The 12,668-nt window shown below is 46.6% G+C and overlaps 1 protein-coding gene across 1 annotated transcript in view; it reads right to left on the reverse strand.

Annotated features, from left to right (window-relative positions):
• The window catches only part of SUPT6H (SPT6 homolog, histone chaperone and transcription elongation factor), a 34,022-nt gene that overhangs the window by 13,858 nt on the left and 7,496 nt on the right, over positions 1–12,668 (reverse strand). The window contains exons 2-19 of the mRNA XM_081109576.1: positions 10,562–10,703; positions 9,661–9,813; positions 9,484–9,560; positions 8,931–9,123; positions 8,620–8,704; positions 7,560–7,833; positions 7,068–7,169; positions 6,744–6,860; positions 6,322–6,411; positions 5,985–6,127; positions 4,858–5,006; positions 4,609–4,707; positions 3,987–4,116; positions 3,753–3,903; positions 3,442–3,596; positions 2,873–3,068; positions 1,717–1,856; positions 1,476–1,593 (exon numbers count right to left, since the gene is read on the reverse strand). Coding sequence (XP_080965702.1) covers positions 1,476–1,593; positions 1,717–1,856; positions 2,873–3,068; positions 3,442–3,596; positions 3,753–3,903; positions 3,987–4,116; positions 4,609–4,707; positions 4,858–5,006; positions 5,985–6,127; positions 6,322–6,411; positions 6,744–6,860; positions 7,068–7,169; positions 7,560–7,833; positions 8,620–8,704; positions 8,931–9,123; positions 9,484–9,560; positions 9,661–9,813; positions 10,562–10,670 — 2,481 coding nt within the window. The 5' untranslated portion in view covers positions 10,671–10,703. The remainder of the gene's footprint in view (positions 1–1,475; positions 1,594–1,716; positions 1,857–2,872; positions 3,069–3,441; positions 3,597–3,752; positions 3,904–3,986; positions 4,117–4,608; positions 4,708–4,857; positions 5,007–5,984; positions 6,128–6,321; positions 6,412–6,743; positions 6,861–7,067; positions 7,170–7,559; positions 7,834–8,619; positions 8,705–8,930; positions 9,124–9,483; positions 9,561–9,660; positions 9,814–10,561; positions 10,704–12,668) is intronic.

Below are 12,668 nucleotides of genomic sequence, written 5' to 3' on the forward strand. Positions count from 1 at the left end.
TCAGCACCTTACAAGACCAGAGAATAATATGTCATATGCTGTCAAACTGGGAAACAAAATAATGGGATTATAGGATCTCTGGTTGTAATCCTATATAATAAAAGCCTAATATGCAAATTGTCCCCTTGACTGGGAGTTTGACCGGGAGTTCCAACGCTCGCTATGATGTGTGCTGACCACCAGGGGGTGGTGTGGAACATGGCGGGTGTCGGATGGGCCCCGATGAGCAGAACCATAGTGGGATGGTGGAGCAGATGAGTGGGCAGTACCAGGCCAAGGCGGGTGTGAGCGGGGTGACCAGCAGTGGCAGCGGGGGACAGGGCTGCTACCCAGCTCCCAGGTGCTGACGGAGCCAGGCGGGGGCCTGATGACTCAGACGGAGCAGGCATGCAGGGGCCTGGGGGCCCAGGTGCTGCCCAGGGCCCAGAGATCAGCTGGGACCTGACCTTCCATGCCAGACGTGCGTGAATTTCGTGCACTGGGCCTCTAGTATTCTATATCTGTTAATAGTTTCTAAGGTTATTATATTACTAGAGGCCTGGTGCACGAAATTCATGCGGGGGGGGGGGGCGGGTCTCTCACCCTGGCCTGCACCTTCTCCAATCTGGGACCCCTCAGGGGTATCTGCCGGTTTAGGCCCAATCCCACTGGCAGTTGGACATTCCTCTCGCAATCCAGGACCACTGGCTCCTAACCGCTCACCTGCCTGCCTGCCTGATGGCCCCTAACTGCCCTCCCCTGCTGGCCTGATCACCCCTCACTGTTCTCTCCTGCCGGCCTTATTGCCCCTAACCGCCTCTGCCTCAGCCCCTGACACCATGGCTTTGTCCGGAAGAATGTCCGGAAGATGTCTGGCCTAATTAGCATATTACCCTTTTATTAGTATAGATGGCTTCTACTTGGGTTGTGGTTAACTGAAAATATTTTACTTTGCCTTAATATAAACTACTACCTAGCATTCAGGGCTACTCTTACCTCCTCTGTAAGAGTTTTATTTCTTTGTTTAGTTGTTTGTTAAAAATTAATTTTTAGAATGGGCACTCTCAACAAAATTTAAAGATACCATTAAGGTTAAAAAAATCAGAATCATACACATGAGATGAATTCAAATTCCTTTCCTTAGAAAAACAGACACTGAAAGACTAAAGCAGGGAAAAGGTTGGCCTAATGCCTCAGTGGCTTTCAGCTCCTGGAACAGGCTGACCCAGATGCAAGAACAGAGGCAGTAAGGGCAGCTCCCAAGCACACAAGGCTTAGGAACTGGCCTCAAGCCAGAAGTAAATTATACACCAGAACTTGAGTGCCATCTACTGCCTATGGAAGTGAGACTTATCCCAGGACTTGAGGGGTAAGTGACCAGGTCAGAGATCATCAGGGTCTTGCATGAGATGTTGCTTAGACCATAAACCCTTATCCCCACTGAATTATAAGATGTACTCAAGATGTAAACTTGGTAACCTGCCCCAGCCACTTGCCTTTTTTTCCCGTTCTTCCTCTCTCCAAGCAGTCCGCCGTTTGGTAAAATGGGGCAGCCGGAGAAAGTCTGTCACTTCTCCTTCACCATTGACCAAGGCACAGAACACAGGGTGATCTCTGCCAGCCAGACAGAAAAAAAGAACAGAGTGATAATCAGCAATATGAGGATATGAGTAAGAGCAGAATAAGATTAGGAATACAGGTAAGGGTGATGACAGATGTGCAGGAATAGGCAGTTACCTGGCAGAGGAGAAAGCAATGCCTAGGACTCGGATGCCCTTTCCTTGGTTCTCTTCCATAAAGTCATCGTCTTCCTCTACCTGTTGATCTGGCCGGTAGGGTGCCACCCTCAACCAGTTGTAGAGCTTTCGACTACAAGCCTGGAGAGGAGACACACCGGACACTATAGCCATCAGGAACTCACCAAGTGTGCTAAGGAAACAGACGCAGGTACACATGTGCAAAGGTTGTATTCGTATGTGCATGTTCCTTGCATTTGGCAGGTTTATAACCGGAAGCATACCTTGCTTTTGGAAACTGGAGAGTATACAGAGGACAGCAATATAAACAAAGAATGTTTGGGCCCTAACTGGTTTGGCTCAGTGGATAGAGTGTCAGCCTGCGGACTGAAGGGTCCCAGGTTCGATTCCGGTCAAGGGCATGTACCTTGCACATCCCCAGTAGGGTGTGTGCAGGAGGCAGCTGATTGATGTTTCTAACTCTCTATCCCTCTCCCTTCTTCTCTGTAAAAAATCAATAAAATATATTTTTAAAAAAAGAATGTTTGGATTTGGGGGTGGGGAAAGAGGCTCCTCAAGCAGGGAGGTCTTGCAGTGACCCAAAGCCTCTCAGCTTATGCTCAGCCTGCCACCAGTGTTTCTCCATTAGCTACTATTAAGGGGTTTCTTTTTTTTTGCAGTGGGAGGAAGGGAGAGAGAAACATTGATGTGAAAGAGACACACTGATTAACTGCCTCTCATATGCACCCTAATTGGGGACTGATCTTGCAATCCAGGCATGTGCCCTGACAGGGAATTGAACCCACAACCTTCCAGTGCACAGGACAATGCTGAGCCACACTGGCCTGGGCAAGAGGTTTTTTCTTTTTCTTTTTCTTTTTTTAAAATATATTTTATTGATTTTTTACAGAGAGGAAGGGAGAGAGACAGAGAGTTAGAAACATCGATGAGAGAGAAACATCGATCAGCCGCCTCCTGCACACCTCCTACTGGAGATGTGCCCGCCTTGACGGGAATCGAACCTGGGACCTTTCAGTCTGCAGGCCGATGCTCTATTCACTGAGCCAAACCGGTCAGGGCTGGGCAAGAGGTTTTTTTACTCTCAGCTCTAGTTTGGGGAAATCATAGAACTAAAGATCATGAGTTTCAGTTCTCACCTTGATGACATACTCTTTGGCTTCGACCAGCAGCTTGTTCTTGAGTTCTTTGGCCATCTGCACGTAGAGGAACTGCTGCAAAGCTCGCTCGATGGCCATGGTGCGCTGCCGGTTCCACTCCTGTACTTGGTGGCTGAACTCATCTCGGTAGTAGAACTGTTTGATCTCTTCAAAATATGTCTGGTCATTGCCATAGCTGAGAAGAAACAACACTGCAGTTAGTGTTAGTGTTAGGGATGGAGAAAATGTGATGCCCAAATATGCACAAACACTGCAAGCAAGCCAGGGACAATGGCTTGCTCAATTCTGAAACTGTGCTTCACATTTTCTTTAATTTTTATCCCTATTGGTTTTAGAAAGAGAGAGGAAGGAAGAAACATCAATTTGTTGTTCTACTTATTTACACATTCATTGATTGCTTCTTGTATGTGCCCTGGACATACAAGAACCAGCAACCTTGGTGTAGCGATATGACATTCTAACCAACTGAGCTACCTGAGGGACCCCTTCCTCCCAAAGACTCATCACCAAGCCCTCCCCAAGAGTCCCTACCCCAGTGCTTTGCTTACCCTTCTACCCCCTTCATATCTATGCTGATGTCAATGGTGAGCAGTCCTTCATCTTCAGCCAGGCATATCTTGAGGAACTGGTCATCTCTCAGTTCCTTAACAGGCTTGTTCTTTAGGTACTTGAAGGAGTAAGCATAGTGGGCCTCATCCACATCCTGTATACATCAAGGGGGAATCATCAGCCTGCAGATAGGCTGGCTTGACCTGGGAGAAAAGATTGCCTCTCTGCTCTCAGGAAGACAACTGAGCTATAAGAAATTCAGCTCAAGCACAGGGCTGGGCCACATGTTGGATTAAAGCCCAGAGCTCACCTTTCTACCTTTCTTGGTGGGGGTTATATTTAGTTTGGCTCTCTCCTGAAATGTTTGCCTCAGCACCTGCCGGACGAGGGGTTCTCGGGCAATCTGCAGGGCTACCATGTAGCGGGCACCTTCCAGCACAGCTTCTGGTGTAGGGAACTGGCTGTGGAGAAAATGGAAGAGCTCAAGATGCGGTCTCTTTGGCCTCAGGCCCTTCCTCCTGAGAGCCACCTGTTGCAAGCCTACCTGCAAACATAATCCTTGGCCAGCTCCAAGGGCTCTGCAGGAAACTGCTCTGTCTCGTGTCGCTGGTAGCTGTCCCGGAGGTTTTCCCCAAACTGCTCAGGAGTAAGCCCAAACTTCTTGGCTAGGCCATCTAAAGTAAACAGGAGAGTGAGAGGTAAGGTAATAGCTGGGGTCTTGACTCTTAAGAGTCTAGAGTAGCAATTCTCAGAACTAGACTTTAATGGGGTCATGAATGAGCAGGACCAGGATGTCTTACAAAGAGCAATGAAAAAACTGACTTTAAACATCTGATGGGTTGTTATGAGGCAGAAGAAACAGAAATTTTCTATGTAACTCCTGGGCTCAGAACTAAAGCGGAGGTTACAGTTTAATAAAAGGACTTTCCAAAGATAGAATGGATTGGCTGTTTCCCTTTAACCGTGTTGAGTTTCCCATTCCTTCAGGAATTTAGGGAGACTGGACCATTACTGTGGGGTGAGCATGGCACATGGGAGCAAGTATTCAGAATTGGATTGGTAATTCACTCAGATGTTTCTTAAATCCTCTTTCTACCCACCAGTGACTATCAGGGAACTTCCCTTGCTCAAGGCTGAATGCCCAGATCATAAGAGCTAGCTTTTACCTAGGCCAGCACTCTGGCAGATGGTATACATGTCTCGCCGGGAAGCCTGCTTGAGCTCTGGTCCCCTCTGCTCCTCATCTTCTGCCTCCTCACCTTCACCTGGGAGGGAAAATGGAGTTAGTGTTCAAGTTTCCAATCACTCCCAAGGATCTGACACATATAGAGAAGCCCCAAAGGGCATCCAGCCAAGGACATCCTTAGAGATGCCATGGCCATCAAGTTTCCTGGGTTTTCTTTCCCAGCACTCACCTTCCTCATCTCCCTCTTCCCTTACACGCTTTAGCTTCTTGCGGTTGGCCTTGGCGGCATTCTGCATCTTGGGGATGTCACGACCATAATAAAGCAGGAAATGGCTGTAGACATCTTTCAGCTCATCCATCGACTGTACATCCTTGAGCCTGGAGGGAAGGAACATAAGATCTCGACTGTTACCGAGGAAGAGTACACTACAGTTCTGCTACAAGAGGTCCAATACCCATGAGGCGAGATCCCAACTAAAATGGGTGCCTGTATTCCACAATTATTATAGACAACAAATGGCCCCAGACCATGATTTAATTATAACCAATGTGTCTGTTTTTAAATATATATATATTTCTTTTATTGATTTCAGAGAGGAAGGGAGAGGGAGAAAGAGATAGAAACATCAATGATGAGATTCACTGATCAGTTGCCTCCCGCACACCCCAAAATCGGGGATTGAGCTGGCAACCCGGGCATGTGCTCTGACTGGGAATAGAACCCCAACCTCCTGATTCATAAGTCAATGCTCAAACACTGAGCCACACCAGCCAGGCCAATGTATCTGTTTAAAAAAAAACCCTCATTCAAGGATATGTTTTTTTGACTTTACAAAAAGAGGAAGGGAGAGAAAGAGAGAAACATCAATTGGCTGCCCCCCCGTATGTGCTCTGACGGGGGATGGAACCCTTAACCCAGGAATGTGTCCTGGCTGGGAATTAAACCTGCAACCTTTAGGTGCACGGGACTATGCTCCAACCAACTAAGCCACCGGGCCAGGGCATAACCAATGGATCTTAAAGGATGAATATGTCAAACAAACGGTGGTTTGTGGCTATTAGAAGTGAAAACAAAAAGGGAGAGGAAGACAAGGCAGCACGTCTCTAGCAAAGTTCAGAGTCCTTAAGATAGTCCTTGTCCCTCCTCCCCAGTTTCATGATGCTGACCGCTAAAATCATCTGGTCCCCTCTCACACCCCTTCTGATTCCAGGCTCACAAGCTACTTTCTGGTTATAATTTGGTTTCCCATGTAACTTTATATACATGTACTGATAATTTTGCAAGGTTACTCTCTCCGGGGGGCCTGCCTTTGATCTAAGGGTTCCCTGTTGTGAAATACATCCTGCATACGCTACCTCTCCATGTCGGTGGTGTCCAGAGCCCGGATGCCATCAGCTAGAGGTTTGTCAGGATCAGCAGAGATTTGCTCGTACTGATAAGCCTGCATCTTCTCGAACAGCCGCGTTAGGTTCTCTTTGCGGATTCTCAGCTGGGTCCACTAGGATAGGATAGGGCAGCAGTAAGGGCTGGTGTTCAGCCTTGGAGTCCCAAGGCTGTTCTGTTCCTTACCAGGAGACCCTGGGAAACTTGAGAGGCCTGGTGGGGGTTTGGACTGCTGAGAGAGGTTGGGCCCTGGTGATAGTGGTGCCCAATCCAGCCCTAAGCCCCTTGGGGGGCATGGATCAATATTACCTTTTCATCCCACTGCCACACCCTCCACAGGTCATTGATGTGCAACTCAGGCTCCACATACTCCTTCCGGTAGAAGGCAATAAAAGGCACCTAGGGTGGCAAGGAGACTACAGTCAACCAGAGGAGAAAGATCTGTTCAGATCCCCTTTGCCACTGGGATAGATAGTCCAGGATATTCATCCGTTTGGAAGTGTGGCCTCCCTCACAAGCCCATCCAGGATGCATGCTCTCCAGCCGCAGGGGAAGAAACTACTGCAGAGAGGGTAGCATTGTTCTCTTGATCACTAGGCTCTCCTTTAGTCCTCACACTTTTTGAGTCTAGGGACCACTGCTGAGGACAGGAAAAGGGGGTTATCTTGACCCTCATCCTCTAGATGAATTTCTAACCACTGGAAATGGGCCACTAGAACTTGAGGTGCTACCTCAAAATGCTGATTTCGCATGAAGCCCAGGGCCTCTTTAATCTTCTGAATTGTACTGGGCCCTTTTCGACTAAAGCTGCTGGCTGGCTGCCCTCTGTCCAGGTAATCACAGCTTTCCTACAGTTGGAAGAAAAAAGAAACAGCAACAATACTGTTACCTGTTTTGTCTCATCAGTTCTTTCTGAAACTGCTTCATGTCACAGGATGATCCTGTCAGAAAAATCTCTCATACACCCACGTGTGGAGACACACACACACACACACACGGGAGGAGCAGCTCAACTTCTGGCTCATGTCAAACATAAGGATTTTTTTGGGGGGTACCTGCAGAGAAATAGTTGGTGTGGCAAAAGCATTCCTGTAGATCCAGTCAGCCTCTTCTTCTAGTTCATCATCTTCAGCCACTTTGACTGGGATAGAGCGGAGCTGCAAGGAATAAGACAACAGAGTGAGGCTGACTTTTTCTTACATCCTACATAGGAAAAACACACACCACTCTGGTCAAAAGTGTGCTCTGCAGCACACATTTCCAATACCTGGAAGAGTGTCACCTTGGCAGGAAGTAGGTAGGCACTTCATATTTTGCTAAAGAGCGAGTGCCATTTCAAGAACCACAAGCAGCACTCGAGTCTATCTTCCCTCCTACAAGAGCTGCACTCCATATACCTCTTATTCAGATGGAGTTCAAAGCTGACTTCTTAGATACCATTTGCTATCAGATTGTTGTTAGGTTGTTTCTCTGCTACCACCCTTGCAGCAAAGATGCTCAGGCAAGATGATGACAAATCAGCAGGACAGAGGCTGGTGGTTTCTTACCTGGAACCTCTCGGGCAGGTCGGTGGCTCGGATTTCATTGTCCTGATCTGTGAGGTGACTGCTTTCCAGCTCGCTGGGCTCATACATCTCAAAGATGCTCCTGCGGCTCACACGTTTCTTGGTGGTCTTCTTGGGACGCACTCGGATCTCACCCTCGGCTTCATCATCCTCATACTCATACTCTTCCTCCAGTTCTTCATCATACTCATTGTATTTCTCAAATTCGTCATAGTCAAAGTCCACACCAAAAATCTCTTGGGCTTCTTGCAGGGCCCTGTGGGTGACAGCAAAAGGCCGTTGGCCCAGGTTCTGGTGAGAGGAGAGAAATGCAGCACCTGCACTGATCCTTTACTTGCTCCAAGGCAACTAAAAAGTTAAGAGAAAGGCAAATAAAAAAGCATATTCAGCCTGGCCTGTGTGGCTCAGTGGTTGAGCTTCGACCTAGGAACCAGGAGGTCATGGTTCCATTCCTGGTCAGGGCACATACCCGGGTTGTGGGCTCAATTCCCAGTAGGTGGCATGCAGGAGGCAGCTGATCCATGATGTTTCTCTCTCATTGATGTTGCTATCTCTATCCCTCTCCCTTCCTCTCTTTCTCTCTAAAATCAATAAAAAAAGCATATTCATGTGGAATAAAGGCTTAGCTGGAGGATATTTCTAGGGGTATGATTTATGAAGGATAAAAAGCCCATCTTTGACAAATGCTAGTGACAGGAATCAAATAGCAACAGGGCAAATGGATTCCTATCCAGTTCAGTGGATCTGTTAATCCTCACCCAAAAATACTTTTTCTACTGTTTGTTTTGTTTTAGAGAGAGTGGAAGGGAGGGGGAGAGACAGAGAGAAACATCGATTGGTTGCCTCCCCATGAGCCCAGACTGGGGCAAGGTATCGAGTGTGCAACTGAGGTACATGCCCTTGACTAGAACTGAACCCGAAACTCTTCAGTCTGCATGCAGGCCAATGCCCTATCCACTGAGCCAAATTGGCTAGAGCTGACTCTGTCTTGACTGGGTTCACTCAGATGCCATACCACCACCTTGTAACAGACCCCACTCACGCATCTGTGTATCCAGGAAGCTTTTTCCTCCACTTAGGTTTCTTCAGAGGCTGTCCATCATCATCCACAATGAAGTCGTCAATGTCTGCGCAGGAAAGGGAGGGGTTAGTGCTCAGAGCCAGAAGATGAGCCAGGACTAGGTGTCTTTAGTTTCTATTATGAGTGGCCAGTGGAGAAGAGTAGGGAGGCTCCTAAAAAGGAACTTTTTTGTGTCAAGTGTTGGGGCCTGTATCTGGTTTCCCATCCTATTCCTAGGGGCTAGGAAATCCCAACACTCACCCAACATGGCCTCCCTGCCTGATGCCACATACCTGACTCTTCATCATCTTCCTCTTCCTCCTCTGCAGGAGCCATGGGGGCCTCTACAGCCTCCTGGCCTTCTTCCCCTTCGCCATCCTGGAAGATTTCCTCTGCAATGGCCTCTTTTTCATGTTCCTCCTTGCCATATTCCTCCTCGTCGTCATCCTCGTCATCTGACATTTTTTTGACACGGCGGTATTTTTGCTAAGGGTGGGAAAACCTGCTTCATCAAGGTCTGAGGGGACTTACATAAGGATGCCTGCTCTCCAGTCTCACTCACATTTCCCCACCAGCTATGCTGACCAAGGGAGATGGGAGAGAACACATTAAGTGGTACTTTCAGCCCTAACGCCTACTCTTGAAATGCTGACAAGCCTTTTTCTAACAGACACCCAAATCTTGAGAATATAAATCTAGGCCCCACAGCACAGCACAATGTAGTGAGCAACTTTCTCTTCTCTGATGTTCCTCAAACTATTCTGAATGTCTCCTTCCCCTGGAGTCACTGGATTTAAAGGGCTTTTTCCTTCACCCCCAGGGGGAGAAACAAAGAATGACACTTACTCCTCTTTTGACTTTGACACCCAAATTCTCCTCAATGAGATCAAAATCATCATCTTCCAGGCGGTCATCAAAAGATGCTGGAAAAAACAAAGTGTTACCATGGTGACAGTGGGGCTCCCTTCTTCACTGCAACTTCCACCCCAGCCTCACTTCCCTTGAGGAGAGACTACTACTCACTGCGTTTTCTCTTTTTGTGACCAACATCATCTTCTGAATCACCAGAGTCGCTACCCTCATCCTCCTCCCCTTCATCTTCATCGTCATTGATAAAGCCTTTCAGGTTGCCTTGCTCATCCTGATCATCTGGGTTCTCCTCCTCCTCCTCTTCATCTGGAAAACATGCACGTTTGAGGCACGGATTTTGGGAAACACGCTGGGGGTGGGGCAGGGCCACCGGTTGAACTGTGATTCTCCATCTGTTCTGAACCTAATAACCTGGGTGCCATACTAACTCTTCTGCCTCATCTAAAGATGCAAAAACACTGACTTAGAACAGAAGCACCTGGAAAGGACTATCTCTCTTCTGTATTCACCATCTGTCTGTAGTCAAGATGATCTTCCTAATTACTCTGGTTCTTTACTAGAGGTTTTACGGCCACCAATAACCTATGCTTTCCTCTTAGTTTATAAGAGCTATATTTCTGCTTTCATTCATAATTCTCTTGATGAGACTTACATTTCCCTTTCCGCCTTTAAAGCCATCTCGTGGTTCTACTCTGCCGATAACCCTAATGATTGGATTTGGAGAGAGAAATAGGAAACTGAGTGCATAAATACCAACATTACTTGGTGTCTAAAGGAGGGTAACATTACATTACATATGTATTTATTTTGTCTGTTCTCTCCCCTTAATGTAAACTCTACGATAGCTAGGTCTTTATTTTGTATTCTTAGTTCTAGGAACAAGGCCTGGCATATAGCAGATACTCAGTAAATATTTTCTATGAATGACTGAAAATTCTCAAGCTGGTACTTCATGTGTGATAACTTCTGTGCTTAGCCTGAGCCTCTCATCAGCAAGAATCCAACTATCCACAGCTTAGCAATAATGGGAAGCTTGAGGCTGGGGACTCCTCACCGTCATCCTCTTCTTCCACAAATTTCTTGGTGACTCGGGGCACCACCTCGCCTTCATTGTTGTACTCTTCTTCGGACTCCTCAGCCTCACTTTCTACAAAATCAGACATTGCTGCAGCTTCTCACAGTCTGCCCGAAGAAGACTAGAGAAGAAAGGGAGATGGTGATAAAAGAATGAGACATGTTATTTTACAGAGGGCCCTTTCCACGAACAGGCTTTTAGCCACATGCCACTGCTCTGCCAACTCAATCAATTCTACCTGGGGAGGAAAGAGTAAGAATCAGATGGCTTCATCTCTTCTATTTTCTTCCTTTTTAAGGAGAGGGAGAGAATGATAGAAACATCAATGATGAGAAAGAATCACTGATCGGCTGTCTCCTGCATGCCTTCTACTGGGGATCGAGCCTGCAACCCAGGCACGTGCCCTTGACTGGAATTGAACCCAGGACCCTTCAATCCACAGGCCAACGCACTATCCACTGAGCAAAACCAGCTAGGGCCGTCTCTTCTATTTTCCATTTCTCCCGTGGTTGCTCCTCTCATATGTACCTTTAAAACAGTGATTACTCTAGACTTCTGCCTATACGTATCATTCTGGTTCCCCAAATAGTTTTATTTCACCATTTGGGGGCAGGAATGAGCAGACAAAGAAAAGAAATTAGTGTAGAAATAATCATATAGATAGGGATGTGGTAGTACTGAGATTATGTGACTGGCTCATCAAGAAGTTTGAAAAAGCCTGGCCAGCACAGCTCAGTGGTTGAGCGTCGATCTATGAACCAGGAGTCACGGTTCGATTCCCAGTCAGGGCACATGCCTGGGTTGCAGGCTCGATCCCCAGTGGGGGACGTGCAGGAGGCAGCCAATCAATGATTCTCATCATGACGTTTCTATCTCCCTCTCCCTTCCTCTCTGAAATCAATAAAAATATAAGTAAATAAATAAAAAATAAAAGTGCCTGTCATTAAGATGGCATTTACTGCTTTTCAAACTGTTTTTTTTTTTTAAATATACTTTTATTCATTTCAGAGAGGAAAGGAGAGGGAGGGAGAGAAACATCAGTGATGAGAGAGAATCATTGATTGGCTGCCTCCTGCACATCCCCCACTGGGGATCGAGCCTGCAACCCAGGCATGAGCCCTTGACCAGAATTGAACCCGGGACCCTTTAGTCCGCAGGCCAATGCTCTATCCACTGAGCCAAACCAGCTAGGGCGACAGGCATTTTTAGATACACTAGATCTGGCTATTGGCAGAGACAAACGAAAAATACTTTTCAACAAATTAAACATTTCACGAACTTGTGCCCACTTGCTGGGTACTGGTTGGGAGCATTTGGGGGAGAAGGTTTTGTTTTTTTTAGAAACATTAGAATCATAATTCTATTTTTATCATTTACCTTCTCCACCCAGTAAAACAATAACAACAACAACAACACTTTAAAGAGACTTACAGGGCTTACCAAATAAAGGCGACATAGTTAAATGCAAAGATTGCTAAGCTTACGGGTAGAGATAAAATCCTGGTCCCATCATGTCTAGGTATATAAACCTACGCAAATGATTGAATGTATGTGAGTATCAATTTCTCCATCTGGAAAATGGCAACAGCACTACCTACCTCGCAGGATATCACATGAGATATGGGAAAGAACCTAGTTTACTGTTTCAATACATGTTAAGTAAGTTTGAATTTGAATCACTGGCCTAATTTTCCTTAGCATTCTGTAATTTTGTATCAACCACTCCCAACTTTGTCTTCTACTTCCGATTTCAGATTCATCTGAAGCCTTTAAATGGCAGTGGAGCATGCCAGAACCAGAACATGGAGCTTCCTGGGCCTTGAGTAGGACTTTCAAAAACAGCACATATCACAGAAATCACAACATCAAGATTCCATTCTGGAATCCTGAAGCTGGCTGCTGATAAACTCCGCTTCACTCCTCGCCCTGTTCTGAATTATGGTCCATTGTGTAAAAGTCTATTTTCCCCACTTAGACTACAAGCTTATGGAAGTCAGAGACCATCTCCAATTGAAGGGCTATTCAAAACCATGAAAACATAAATGGCAACAGGAGATACATCACAAGATACTTTGTGATTCTGTGC

Source organism: Myotis nattereri (assembly GCF_964212035.1).
Source record: "Myotis nattereri genome assembly, chromosome: 16".
Classification (NCBI taxonomy): Eukaryota; Metazoa; Chordata; class Mammalia; order Chiroptera; family Vespertilionidae; genus Myotis; species Myotis nattereri.